A 14,890-nucleotide genomic window follows, 5' to 3' on the forward strand; every position below is an offset into this window, starting at 1 on the left:
CACAAGCCCATTTTACAGTTGAGGAAACTGAAGCTCGAAGAGGTTAAATAACCTGCCAAGGTCACAGGGCACCTAATTCACACCCCTGCTGTCTGCCTCCAGAGCCTGAACCCTCACTCACTACACGCTACTTCTCCCTCTCTGCGCATCCTCTAATGCAGCCCGGGATTATAATAACTCAGAGGCAACCACATGAGCCTGTCGGCTAACGTGAGACTGGTGGTCAGCTGAAACTAAAATTTCTTCACATGAGATGATGCCAAGCTTGATCTTAACAAACAGCAAAGAGCCTAGGAACTACCTATGATTAATGTAAATAATCTGCTTTCTCTTCAGTATATGAAATATTGTCTGGCACACAGACTAAATTAGTTGTTTAATAAATGACTATATTTTATGCAACTGATGTTTCCTCAACATAAATGCAAGAATTTTTATTGATATTCCTAGTCTATCTCAGCTGAGTTAGTAAAACACAGCAGATGGCAATTATTTTTATGCAAATCTATACGTTTTACTCAATTCCAATGAAAAAACCATCATGACCTTTATGAGAACTAAATAAATTCATTCTAAAATGTATAAGTAAAACTAAACACAGAAGAATAGCCATAAAAATTCTAGAGATGAAGAGTCTTGTGTGCATGGGTGGGGGAGAGGGGAGGAGGTAGTTTTCTAAGGTATTAATTAACCCATATTATAAAGCTACAGCACTGATACATGAATAGGCAGATGTCGATTAAATAAACAAGATAGCTCAGAAACAGAATTAAATACACATGGGAATTAAGGAATTTATTATACGACAAAGGTGACATTTTAAATTCCTGCAGAAAAGACAGACTATTCAATAAACAGCACTGTGACAAGTGGGTAGTGTACTGGACAAAAACTGAGATATATTCCTACCTCACTCCTTACATCAAAATAAATTCCAGATAGATCAGAGATTTTGACATAAAAAATGAAATCACAGAGGAACCAAAGAAAATGGAGAACAGTTTTATAATCTCGAAGTGGAAAAGACAGAATCTAAAAGTTATAAAGTATTGATGAATTCAACTACATTAATTTTTTTTAAAATCTAAATGGCAAAAAACCACCATAAGCAAAATTAAAATCAAAAGAAAAACAACAAACTGGGAAAGATTATTATCAATTCATATTACAAACAAGTTGCTAATTTCTTTGATATGAAAAAGGCCTCTACAAAACAGTAAGAAAGGGACTTCCCTGGTGGCACAGTGCTTAAGAACCCACCTACCAATGCAGGAGACACGGGTTCGAGCCCTGGTCCAGGAAGATCCCACGTGCCGTGGAGCAACTGAGCCTGTGCGCCACAACTACTGAGCCTGTGCTCTAGAGCCCAACAGCCACAAGTACTGAGCCCACATGTCACAACTACTGAAGCCCATGCGCCTAGAGCCCGTGCTCCACAACGAGAAGCCACCGCAATGAGAAGCCCACGCACAGCGACGAAGAGTAGCCCCCCCTCGCCGCAGCTAGAGAAAGCCCACACAGCAATGAAAACCCAACGCAGCCAAAAATAAATTAATTAATTTAAAAAAAAAACAAGTAAGAAAAAGACCAAAAATATGCAGACACTTCACAGTTAAGGAAATACAAATTACCCCTAAACATACGAAAAGATGCTCAACCTCAATTATGATACAAAAAAATGCAATTTAAGGCTATAATGAAATGCCATTTTTTAACCTATCACACTAGCAAGAGTGAAAAATATTCAACCACACTGATAAGAATGAAAAACTGGATTTTTACATACAGCTGGTAAGAGGAGAAACTGCTAGAACCTCTGTGGAGTGCAGCGGGGCAATACCAAAAATTTAAATACAATAATTGGGAGGTGGGGGGAAGCTTGGGTGGGTACAGAGAAGAGAGGTCAGGGGGCCTACAGGTGAAATTAAAATGGCCATGAGTCAATAACAGTCAAAGCTGGGTGATGGGTTCATTGTAATATTCCTTTTTACTTTTGTACATATTCAATGTCTGTGGCACAGATGGAGTGTGTACTCCCATCAGGAGAGGCACATAATGTCTGGTCGTTTCTCTTTTGCAATGTTAGCAGCCATTGATGATTATTGCCTAAATCCACTAACTGGTAAAGAACCGAAAAATAGTAATATTCTAATTCTATCACGCCTCTAAAGAGAAATTTCCCCTATCAACTATTTGGTTACTTTGAGGTTCAGTTTGTAAAGAAAAGGCAAGAGAATTGCTTGAGTCTTTCCTTTCATTTACCAGTTTTCAGAAGAATGAGTTGATACTCTCATGTCCTCCAAAAATAAACAGTGAAATTTTGCTCTGTTTAAAAACCATTATGAGTTCTTGGATTTAAATATATTTAAAGCATTTCAATCTTTTGTGATTATTGTTCTTACTGAAGCTAAAATTGTCCCCATCTTTGGCTGGGGTTAGCAGAAGAGGGAAGGGCCAAAGATCTTCAAGTTGGCTTCAAGTTCTTTGGAAAAAATTCTAAGATAATTAATAAGTGGGAAAGTGCAGAACAGCATATATATTGTGCTACTATTTGTGTGTGTATGTTCAAAGAATATGCTTGTATATTCAAAGAATATCTTGGAAAGAATCATACGAAACACAACAGTGACTGCCTCTGGGGAGGGAAGGGGAAGCTGGAAGTCCAGAATAGGAAGGAGACTTTCGTTACACTGTTTAAGCTTTTATACCTTTAAAGTGTTGACAACATACATGTACTGCCTATTAAAAATTTTTTTATGGGGCTTCCCTGGTGGCGCAGTGGTTGGGAGTCCACCTGCCGATGCAGGGGACACGGGTTCGTGCCCTGGTCCGGGAAGATCCCATATGCCGCGGAGCAACTAGGCCTGTGAGCCATGGCCGCTGAGCCTGCGCGTCCGGAGCCTGTGCTCCACAACGGGAGAGGCCACAACAGTGAGAGGCCCGCGTACCGCCAAAAAAAAAAAAAAAAATTTATGAAATTGTCAACCAGGAAAAGAACAAAACCAGAGCCCTGTAGCATGCCAGTGGAAAAGACCGCCTAGTCAATACTATTTGGATCTTACCATTCATGCCGCTGCAAATCTAGTTAGAAGGGTTCCCACCAGGACTGCATCTGTCCACAGAGCTATCCGAGAGCCTTTGATTCACCAGAGTAGTTCATCTGTTTAAGAGCTTTGTGGTTTCTCGAGTTGAGATTTGGAAACAGAATGTGAAAGCCAGATATCCTAGCATTGAAACTTTATGTGTCCATGCTTATACTCTCTGCTCTCAAAGACTCTGTATGTGTATGTGTATGGACATACCTCAGAGATATTGCAGGTTTGGTTCCAGACCACCACAATAAAGCAAATATCGCAATAAAGCAAGTTTTTTGGTTTTCTAGTGCATGTAAGTTTTGTTTACACTATATTGCAGTCTATTAAGTGTACAATAATAGCATGATATCTTAAAATACAATGTATACTTTATTGCTAAAATGCTACCCATCATCTGAGTGAGTCGTAATCTTTTTGCTGGTGGAGGGTTTGAGATATTGCAAGAACTGGGGAATTCTCTGGTGGTCCAGTGGTAAGGACTCTGCACTTTCACTGCCGAGGGCCCAGGTTCAATCCCTGGTCAGGGAACTAAGGTCCCACAAGCCACATGGCATGGCCAAAAAAAAAGGAAAAAAAGAAACATTGCAAGAGTTACCAAAATATGACACAGAGACACGAAGTGAGCAAATGCTATTGGAAAAATGGTGCCGGCAGACTTGCTTGATGCAGGGTTGCCACAAACCTTCAATTTGTGAAAAAAAAAAAAAAAAAAAAAAAAAAAGAAGGAGAAGAAGAAAAAATGTAATGTCTGTGAAGCACAATAAAGCAAAAAGAGATAAAACAAAGGTGTGCCTGTATATACACACATGTTCTTAGAAAATAAGTGCTTGAAACCTCAGAAGTAAATCCAAACCATCGCAGCTTACAGTCAGAAGAAACCAAAGTTCAGATAATTCAGTTACTGCGTCATGGTCACCCTGGTAAAAAAGTGACAGAGTGCCACATTTGAGCCATGACTTCAAGTAGAGAGAAAAACTGGATTGACAAAGACAAGGAGTTACAATTTCATCATGCCTTAGAAAATTGCTGTATTTTACATTTAAGCTCTATTCAGTATAGCCAGTATTCTCTATTAATCATAATTATTTGATATACACAACTTATCTCCCCCAAAAGACAGCATCCTTCTTGAGAATGAGGGCAAATTTGTTTTCCTTCATTTTTTGCTACTTCCATTCTCCACCTACTACATTCTTGTCTCCACCCCTTTGCTCACTTCAGCCCTCCTTCCCTAGAGGCTCTCCCCACCACTTCAGCCCAGACGGATCCCTTTGCACCTGTGGCCTTGGCTACTCAACCTCGCAGCCCCTGTGACATCTGCTGTGTTGGTACTTGGCTGACTGGGGCTTTTCAGCTTCTTTCCCTGAAACAGACTATAGGGCAGAGACCTTATTTCATACTTCTTCACACTGCCATAGCGCTTAGCAAAATGGCATTCGATAAATATTGATTGAATAAATACTTGTTTAATAGGCCTAATAATCTAGCAAAAGATATCTGAAATAAAACCGACTCACATTTGGGTAACACTATCACTTGCAAAGCAGGTTCTTTTTAAATTTTTTAAATTTTGGAATAGTTTTAAATTTATAGAAAAATTACAAAGATAGCACAAAGATAGCATGCCCTTCATCCATGCTATTACTACCTTGCTGAACTATGGCACATTTGTCAAAACTAAAAAAATAACATTAGTATATTACTATTAATTAAATTCTAGAATTTATTTGGATTTCACCAGGTTTTCCACTAATGTCCTTTTACTACTCCAAGATCCAATCCAGGATCCCATGCTGCTTTTCACAAGTTCATTCTCATTAGCTCACTTATCCTCCTAATAACCCCATGAGGAAGGTAGTATTATTCCCATTTTACTGAAGGTAAAACTGAGGTTCCCAGAGGCACCACTCAGAGAGGTGCCAAGCAAGTAGCAGAACCAGCACTCAAATCCAGAAGACTATTAAACAAAAACAATGGAAGGAGGTGGGAGGAGGAGAAATGAAGATGGCTTAGATGGCTTTCCTGTGTGGGAAAGAAAAGCTGGGTACCAAGATGAGAGGGTAAATGGGATAAGGTGGTAAAATGGCTGATTTCTGCAACTGTGGGTATTTCACAAGGTTCCCTCTGTGATGTTGGTTAAACATTCTAACTTTCTGAATCAGATATTCATTCAGGACTAAGACATACTCTAGTCACAGTTGGCCAAAAAAGGATCAGGAATTGGAAATTCTTTTTCTTAATCCTAGACAGGCTGCCAGCTCACTGCGTGTTCCAAGATCTTTAGGTGTGTGTGTGGTGTAGCACAGACTCTCACTGGACACACAGGTCTTTTCAGCCCCCTCACTCAGGCATGGAGAAGGCGACTGCCAACAATGGAAACTTTTTAAACTGAAGATCAGCTCGTAACATATGATACATGGTAAAGCAGTTGGTATCTCTCATCCGTGAAACCCAAGCAATGCCTTCTAATGCAATCGATCAACTCAGCTCTTCAAGGGAGCAGACCAAAACTAGAAAAATATTTCATAATTAGTATGACACAGGGTGGGTGAGGATTATATTTTAAAAAGCAATTAAATTAGATGGAAAAAAGAAGAAAAACTTAAAAATGGATAAAGCCATACCATGTCACCTGATGGGAAAGTTCAATCTTTCCTTGCTCCATATGTAGATTCATACAGTTTTCACTTACATTCCACCATGCTTCTAAGCATTCAAAGTCTGATTTGTTTTGAAAATGTATAAACTATCAAAAAATATCATGGAGAAAAAGCAATAAGGTAGGACTAGCCCTTCCAGACATTAGAAAAACATCCTATAACATGTCGATAATCAAAATCACGCAAGACTGGCTCAAAACCTGAAATAAATGGGATAAGTAAAGAGTCCGGAAATGAATACTCACTGCATATAAGAATACAGTAAGTGATAAACACTGAGTAAAACCACAGAAAGAAAAAAAGTAATTAATGTTTACAGGATAATAAGACCCTGCTATAGAGAAAAATTAATTGAAACCCAACTTTCATTATATTTATGTATGTATAGATACAGATAAACCAGTATAATTTCCAGTGGGATATTTTTAACATAAAAAAAAGTAAAACAGAAAATATTTATTCCATCTAGAGACAAGAGAGAATCTTTTCACTACTGAAGCAAAAGTTAAAATTATAAATATTAAAAAAATGCTCAGGCACAATTTTTTTTAAGTTTTTAACTCCTTTGCTACAGAAACCACAGAAAATGAGACAAAAGGCAAAACAATGATATAGGGGGAAAACTTATAATCATACAAATACCAGATAAAACTTGTACCTAGATACTTCACACCCATTAGGACGGCTAGTACGGGGAAAAAAACCAAACCAAAACAAAACGAAAAAAACAGAAAAAAACAAGTGTTGGCAAGGATGTTAAAAAATTGGAATGCTCATTCACTGCTGGTGGGAAAAGACAGTACAGCTGTTCTGGAAAACAGTTCGAGGGTTCCTCAAACGCTAAACATAGAATTACCCTATGACCCATCAACTCTACTCCAAGGTATACAGCCAAAAGAATTGAAAGAACAGACTCAAACAGATACTTGGACATCCATGTTCACAGCAGCATTCACAATAGCCAAGGAGTGGACACAACCCAAATGTCTATCAACAGATGAATGGATAAATTAAACATGGTAAAAACATACAACAGAATATTATTCAGCCTGAAAAAGGAATGAAACCCCAACACATGCTACAACGTGGATGAATCTTGAAAACATTATGCTAAGTGAAATAAGCCAGAGACAAAAGGTACCTAGAATAAACAAATTCATACAGACATAAAGCAGAACGAAGGTTACCAGGGGCTAGGGCTGGCGGGTAGGAGGAAGGGAGACTGTTTTTGTGTAAAAGGTACAGAGTTTCAGTTTGGGATGATGAAAAGTTTCTGGAAATGGATAGTGGTAAAGTTGCACAACACTGTGAATGTACTCAATGCTACTGAATTATACACTTAAAAATGGTTTATATGGGGGCTTCCCTAGTGGTGCAGTGGTTGAGAGTCCGCCTGCCGATGCAGGGGACACGGGTTCGTGCCCTGGTCCGGGAAGTCCCACATGCCACAGAGCAGCTGGGCCCGTGAGCCGTGGCAGCTGAGCCTGCACATCCGGAGCCTGTGCTCCGCAATGGGAGAGGCCACAACAGTGAGAAGCCCACGTACAGCAAAAAAAAAAAAAAAAAAAGGTTTATATGGTAAATTTTATGTTATGAGCATTTTACCACAATTTTATTAAAAACCTGTACTTAGACTATATAAATCTCTAAAATAAACATCTATAACTTCATGAGACAAATAACTGAACACCATGAAAAAAGTCGCTTAAGAGAAAAGCAACTGATAATTGTAGAAATGCAATGAGGTTAAACGACGAGGTGGCACCCAATACCTGTTAGCAAAATGACAAACCAGTATTTACAAGGTCAAGGGAAAAATAAACCTCACATGCCACGAGGAAAATTTTACAGTGCCTTGGGATGTATGATTATTTCCAACCTTTTGGAAGGCACTCTGGTAACACACTTCAGATTTTTAAAATTCTCATCCTTTGACTCAAGAACTCCATTCTGGAAGAAACAAAGTTGTGTGCAAAGAATGTTTACATCAGGATTTTGTTTTATAAAAGGGAAATACACAAGGACTGCAAAATGGTTATATGAGTTATGGCATATTAACTGTGAAATAGTATGAGGTCACTAAAAAAAGGTAAACAAGAAGACCACTGATACATGAACACGTGTAACAAAAATAATGAAATGGAAAAAAGAATATCTATCCACGCTGCATAATTATAACCATATGAAATTATTCGTAAAGACAAAAGCTGAGAGCTTACTATGTCCCAGGCACTGTGCTAAACATGCTACATGTTTTATATAATTTATTCCTTACAACAACGCTATGAGATATATAATCTTGTCCTAATTTTATTAATGAGAAAACTAAGGCCCAACTAGTCCCTGGGTCTCACACACATGCTATACACCGGGGGCAGAATCTGACTGCAGTCAGTGTGACTCCCCACCTTACATGCATGGAAATCACATTTAAGGGAGGAACGAGTGAGAGATGTAATTTTTTTTGGGGGGGGTAAAGTTTTCAAGAAAAAATTAGAAAGTAAATCATTGCACACAAGTCTCAATAAAGTGCTATACCATTAGCCTAGTCCTTGATTCCACCACTTCTATAACTCAGAAATATAGAGCTTCCCTGGTGGTGCAGTGGTTGAGAGTCCGCCTGCCGATGCAGGGGACACAGGTTCGTGCCCTGGTCTGGGAAGATCCCACATGCCACGGAGCGTCTAGGCCCGTGAGCCATGGCTGCTGAGCCTGCACGCCTGGAGCCTGTGCTCTGCAACGGGAGAGGCCACAACAGTGAGAGGCCCCCATACAGCAAAAAAAAAAAAAAAAAAAAAAAAGAAATATAATATTTATACAGACAGACCGCCATTCACTTTCTTTTTATAAAAATGGATACTTTACAGTTGTGATGTGAAAAAAACACCTGGAAGTCAGCTCTGTCTTTGCCCCAGGTGTCTTTTTCATGCATAGCTGCAGAGCACAGCCAAAAAGGCTTGCTAAATAAATCTTGTATGTCTCTGGAAACATTTCCTGGAAGCACGGCTTTCCACCACCACCATTTTGGAACTGGTCCTCGCAGTTCGAACAGCGGTATATGGAGATGTCCATACACCTGTATGTCCATACAGGGATGGAGATGTCCTCAATCAGAGCCTCAACCCCCTTCTAGTTTTACGCTACCAAAGAGGGGCGCTTCTGTCTGCTCCCCAAAGGAAAGGTGAGATCTTTCTGTACCCCTGGGATAGACATTAAAAAGCCTACAAAGTCCAGGCTGGCTGTGAGCCAAATGTGAACCGTCATCAGAGCAGAAAGGAGAGAAACAAGATAGGGGCCAAGGCCTCAGTATTTTAACAGGCAGAAATCCCTAACATTCAATGACTGTCCTTCACAGACAGGTTTGGGAACAGTTTGGGCATTCAGACACAGCACCATAAGACATCTCCAAGGCAGTTTGGGGTTACAGATATTTGGCTTTCAGAAGACGTGGCTGGCACGTGCCTCGTCTGCCAAAATACATAATGTTCCTGGAGATAAGCACAATACACAAAGGTACCTAAAAATAAGAGTAGGGGAAACACAGACCTGTTTAAATGTCCAAGGAGAGTTACTCAAAGACCATCACCACAGAAAGGCAATTTACCCATAGGTGGTTTTTTTTTTGGGGGGGGTGGTTTTTTGTTTTTTGGGGGTTTTTTTGGCTGTGCCACGCAGGATGTGGGATCCTAGTTCCCCGACCCAGGATCGAAGCTGTGACCCCTGCATTGGAGGCGTGCAGTCCCAACCACAGGACAACCCAGGAAGTCCTACCCATAGTTTTTGTAAGACAAGCAGAGATGGCTGGGGGAGACCAGCGTCACAATGAGGGAGGCCCCTGGAGGAACAAAGTGGCTGGTGTCACGTCTGTGGCATCCAAGCAACAACGGGTTCCAAAGCCAGTTCCCCTTGCCCGTTTGTGAACACCTCATCTATGAGTGACTTTTTTGTTTCATCACGCCACATGGCTTGTGGGATCTTAGTTCCCGGACCAGGGGTTTAACCTGGGCCCTGGCAGTGAAAGAGCCGAGTCCTAACCACTGGACCACCAGGGAGTTCCCATAAGTGACTTATTTGCTTAAGAGAAACATGTTTACTGGTGCTTGCGGAGCTGCATACAGTATTCTGTAACGCAGTCCACGGCCCCCACCTCGCTGTCCCCACCACACAAACGGGAAGCCAGGCCACCCCTGGCTTCTGTAACTGGCAGTTCCAGCACTTGGACACGGTGGTTGGCAAAGGAGCACCAGGCAGGCTGAGACAGCTACCGCTTATGCCCCTCACCTCCAGCTCATCCTCGTCCTCAAGGCTCGGGGGGAGCTCGCTAACTCAATTCCTGCAGGCGGGTCCCAAACTCCAGGGAGAAAGGCCACTGCACACACAGTGAGCCTTGCGGGACACAGGCCACTCCACCCTGCAGTCTGCCGCAGACAACAGTAGAGCCGGGCACGCTGAGCTATCAAAGGGGCTCTGCAGCCCTCATGCAGTGCTGCAAGAGAACTAACAGTCATTAGAAAGTAATCCCAATCGACTTCTCCTGCTCAATAAGTCTGTCACACAAACGGCAGGAACAGTACCATGGTAACGCTTATGTGAAGAAGCTGTGCTGCTCTGAACCTCCCGACCTTCCTGCCACACCTCTGCTATCACAAGCATCTACAAAATTATTTCGGTGTCTCTTACTGATTTAAACACCTGCATTTCCCCCACCTACAGCTTATCAAAGCAAACGCCCATGTCCCTTCCCAACTGCCCCAAATTAAGACAAATTACCAAATGACCAGCAGTCACAAAAGATATGACAATCTTCAAGATGTTTAGGAAAAAAACCTTTTTTGGGGTCCTTTCCCCTTTTTAATTCAACAATGTCCGGATGAGACAGGAGGAAAACATGACAAAAATGGATTTGTTCTGAAATAGGTCCTTCTCTTCCCACTTATGGGGAAGCAGGATCAAGTGCAGAGAGGTTCCATGTGGATGTGGAAGCGCCATCTACTCTCAAATGGAACAAATACTCTCAATGGAACAGCCGCAGGAGGCCCCCCAGTGGCAGCTGGGCTTTGCTCCTGGTCTGGCATCCCAACCCGCTCAGCAATGCTGCCATCTTCTCTAAGCCAGCTCTTCACAACAATCCTTAGCCTTCTTTCTCCCTAGTCTGATTATTCCCTTAAATTAAGGAAATGAAAAAAACGTGTCATGTGTAAGATATCGTCCCCCTCACAAAGAAATCCGATGTTGATAAGAAATGAATTTAAATATCAATACTTTTTATTTCTGTACAGAGGAAGATTTCAGACGAGCACAGTCATGTGGAGAATAACCTTGGCTGTACACACTACGCCAGAGAGAAAAGAAGACGGGTCATGGAAGGACTGATGGATTCAAATTCCATCTTAGTGCGGGAGTCTCCTCTCGCCCACCCTGCATCCTGACACAGCAGGCAGGGTCCCGACTCCATGTGAGAACAAGTTAGAGGCCATGCTTTAGTCTGGGCTGGTGCTCTGTGCTGTCACTCACCTGTGCCATTGGCCAAGCCACTGTGGCTTGGGTTCTTGAGGGGCTGATGCTGCCGGCTGCTAGTACCGGGGCTCTGCTCACCAGTTGCCGTGGCTGTTCTGGCTGAACCACCTGAATGTCTGTGTGTCCTGGGGGTTCAAAATATAAAGCAGACAGATATAAGTCACTGTGAAAAAGACAGAGGTGTGCCCCACCTGAGTCACTGTATTCCCTCTCTTGCTATTTATGGGAAATAAGCCCTGTAGTCCTTCTGGTCCTTGACTCGACAGAAGCTGGCCCTGAATGGAGAGACCCATGTAAGCTTCCTTCTTGGTAAAAGCACAGAAGGCAACTTTCGGTAAACTTTTCCATTTGAAGTGAACAAATCCAGAGTGAATTTCCCCCACATCTGAAATAACCGGCAAAATATCCCGTGACCATCACATTATTTTTATTGGGCTTGAATGTAAGAAATAAACAAGAATCACTGAACAGGCTACAGATGACATGTTTCTCCCATTAGCCAAAAAGGAGCCCAAAACTTATCCAAATCCATATTCTCTATGGCTAGAAACATGCTTGCCTTGGGAATAAAAGTCAAGGGGCATTAGACAACTTCAACCAATGTGTACGTTGACATGTTTTATCTAGAAAAGGTGATTCAACATCCATGCAAGTAAATGAGGAACAAATGCAGAGAAGGATCTGTACCACAAGGAGAATGGTGGAATACAGCAGCAGAGGCTCTATCTAACATCTTCAGAGGACACAAGGCAACAGGCAGTACACGTCCTCACGGTCCTGTCGTAGCTTGATTTTGTTCACTTGATGGAAATGTCTAAGCTTCCCTGCCTTTCTCAGTTTTGTCAAAGGAGATTATTCTACTTCCTACTCATTATATACTACTTTTCAACAGTGAGATGATTTAAGTACTACCCAGTGAAGAAAAGACCACCCCTCTCCAGGCAGAGAAACAGAGATCCAGAGAACAATTTACAACCACGGGACTCGGGGCAGTGACAATACCACCAACAATAAACGTGAAAACAATGACTATGGAAGAATTTAATATTCATTGAGCTGGAACATTATGTTCCAGGTACCTGTGGTGTGCTGTGCACTTTGCATATATTATCTCATTTAACATGGCAACCCTAGAGGTGGCTTACTATTATTATGCTCATTTTACAGGTGAAAACAGACACCGAGAAAGTGAGCAATGGAGCAAAGACTCGAATCCAGGTGCTCTAAGGTCAAGAGCCCACGCTCTCTGGTCGGAGGCTGGGGGTGGGAAGCCTGGACTTAAGCTGAATCCCTTCCAGGCTATTCATTGGTCACTTGGTCAATGGCGAGACAAAGACCTCTAATAGAAAGCTCCCAGAAATAGTCACAAATGTAGAAAATAAACGTATGGTTACCAGGGGATAAGCAGGGGAAGGGATAAACTGGAAGACTGGGATTGACACACACACACTACTGTATATAAAATAGATAACTAATAAGGACCTACTGTGTAATAGCACAGGGAACTCAACTCAATACTCTGTAATGGCCTATATGGGAAAATAATCTAAAAAAGAGTGGATAGGGACTTCTCTCGTGGTCCAGTGGTTAAGACTTCACCTTCCAATGCAGGTGGTGCAGGTTGGATCCCTGGTCAGGGAGCTAAGATCTCACACGCCTTGGGACCAAAAAACCAAACATAAAACAGAAACAATATTGTAAGAAATTCAATAAAGACTTCAAAAATGGTCCACATCGGGCTTCCCTGGTGGTGCAGTGGTTGAGAATCTGCCTGCCAATGCAGGGGACACGGGTTCGAGCCCTGGTCTGGGAAGATCCCACATGCCGCGGAGCAACTGGGCCCGCAAGCCACAACTACTGAGCCCGCACGACACAACTAGTGAAGCCCACGTGCCTAGAGCCCATGCTCCGCAACAAGAGAAGCCACTGCAATGAGAAGCCCGTGCACCGCAGTGAAGAGTAGCCCCCGCTCGCTGCAACTAGAGAAAGCCTGCACACAGCAACAAAGACCCAGTGCAGCCAAAAATAAATTAATTAATTTTTTTAAAAAAAGGACAAAAGAAAAAAAGCCTCTGTGATTTTGTACTCACAGCCCACAGCAGAGGGCTCACCCACTCTGGGCGCAGCAGGCCACAGGGCGGGGGAGGGGGGCAGCATGGAAAATGTGACACTCGTGTCACACGCACAGGCTCTGACAGGCCATGATTCCTTCTAGGTCCTGGGCTCCTTGTCCCTCTGCAGAGCAGCTGGGCATGACAACAGGGTGGGTCCCATTACTCTCCTAGCCCCTCCCTCCCTTCCCCAAAGGGGCGTGCGGTCGGAGTTGAGAGAGAATACTTTCAGAAATGTTCAACCACTAATGACAGCAGCACACCCTGAATGACAGGCTGGTGCAGAGCCGGGATTAGCCTGTAAACCAGGGGCAGCTGGGACCACTTTGTGTGAATTGCCACCTCCCTGCCCATGGCTCACGGCCACCCAGCTACCCACCCACCCACCACACACACACACACACACACACACACACACACCCCACCCCACCCCACACACACACACACCCTTCCCCCGATTCTTCTCTTGCCCTGGAGCTTCCACTTTTCCCCTCTTGAATTACCTTTAAAATAAGACTCTTAGAAGGAAGAGAAGGCCCCAGTGTTTGAGGACAATCTTCTCTTCAGCAGTTTCCTCTCTGGGAGGTCATTCAACCCTTAAAAGATGGGACTGTGTTGTTATTAAAAGCTGGCCCAAAAGCTGAAACCACACACCATAAGCCAAAATAGTACCAGGACACAAGTGGGGCGATGGGGTGGAGATGAGCTGGGCCCCACCACAGGCAGCCTGGCTTCGGCTCTGCCAATGACTTCAACCTTGGCCTGATCCCTCCACCATCTTGGGGGCGGGAGGGAGGAGCTATGCAGCCCCTGGGGCAGTCAGAAGAAGGCGGAACGGCAAAATTCCACGAATGGGTTTAAGTCGCCTAGTTACAGAGATTCAGCTCTCACTACACCACGTGCCTCTCAAAATGCTGGTGTGAAGTTACCTAAGTTCCTCCCTCAGATCAGAAACTAAGACCCCCCCCTAAGGAATGCCAGTCAAGGTCAGGGCCCTGGGATTCTCTCTCCACTCTGCAGAAAGAGAATTGATGCAGGTGAGGTCCCCAGGAGAGGGCTCTTGGCTGTCCCTTGCCATTCAAGCTTTGACATTCATAGCATTGGCCTCAGTCCTCAGCTGACTCTGAGAGCCACAGCCTCCAATGTTGTGGGACACCCTGCATTGCCTTGCATGAAGGCCAGAGAATTGCATTCAATCATTATTTTCTGAGCACTAGGCCCTGTTCTAGGGCTAGCAACAAAACAGAAAGAGTCTCTGATCTCAAGGAGCTTACATCTTAGTGGAAATGCAGTGATTTGTACTTCTGCTCAGAAACAAATTTGCATCACACCCTACAATGCCAGTGTGTGGGAGAGCCACTTGTCTAGTGAGTGTGCCTGCCTGATAACTTGGCATTGTCACCCAATGCAGCTCTGTTGATCATCACATATGTAATAGTTTATGTGGAGTAATTAAACAAAACAAAACTTTGTTTAAAAAAAAAAGCCAGCCCTAGCATCAGTAATG

At 43.0% G+C, this 14,890-nt stretch overlaps 1 protein-coding gene across 1 annotated transcript in view; it reads right to left on the bottom strand.

Annotated features, from left to right (window-relative positions):
* The window catches only part of WWP2 (WW domain containing E3 ubiquitin protein ligase 2), a 128,472-nt gene that overhangs the window by 50,891 nt on the left and 62,691 nt on the right, over nt 1–14,890 (bottom strand). Inside the window, exon 6 of the mRNA XM_079723710.1 lies at nt 11,270–11,397. Coding sequence (XP_079579836.1) covers nt 11,270–11,397 — 128 coding nt within the window. The remainder of the gene's footprint in view (nt 1–11,269; nt 11,398–14,890) is intronic.

This window comes from Hyperoodon ampullatus (genome assembly GCF_949752795.1).
Source record: "Hyperoodon ampullatus genome assembly, chromosome: 18".
Classification (NCBI taxonomy): Eukaryota; Metazoa; Chordata; class Mammalia; order Artiodactyla; family Ziphiidae; genus Hyperoodon; species Hyperoodon ampullatus.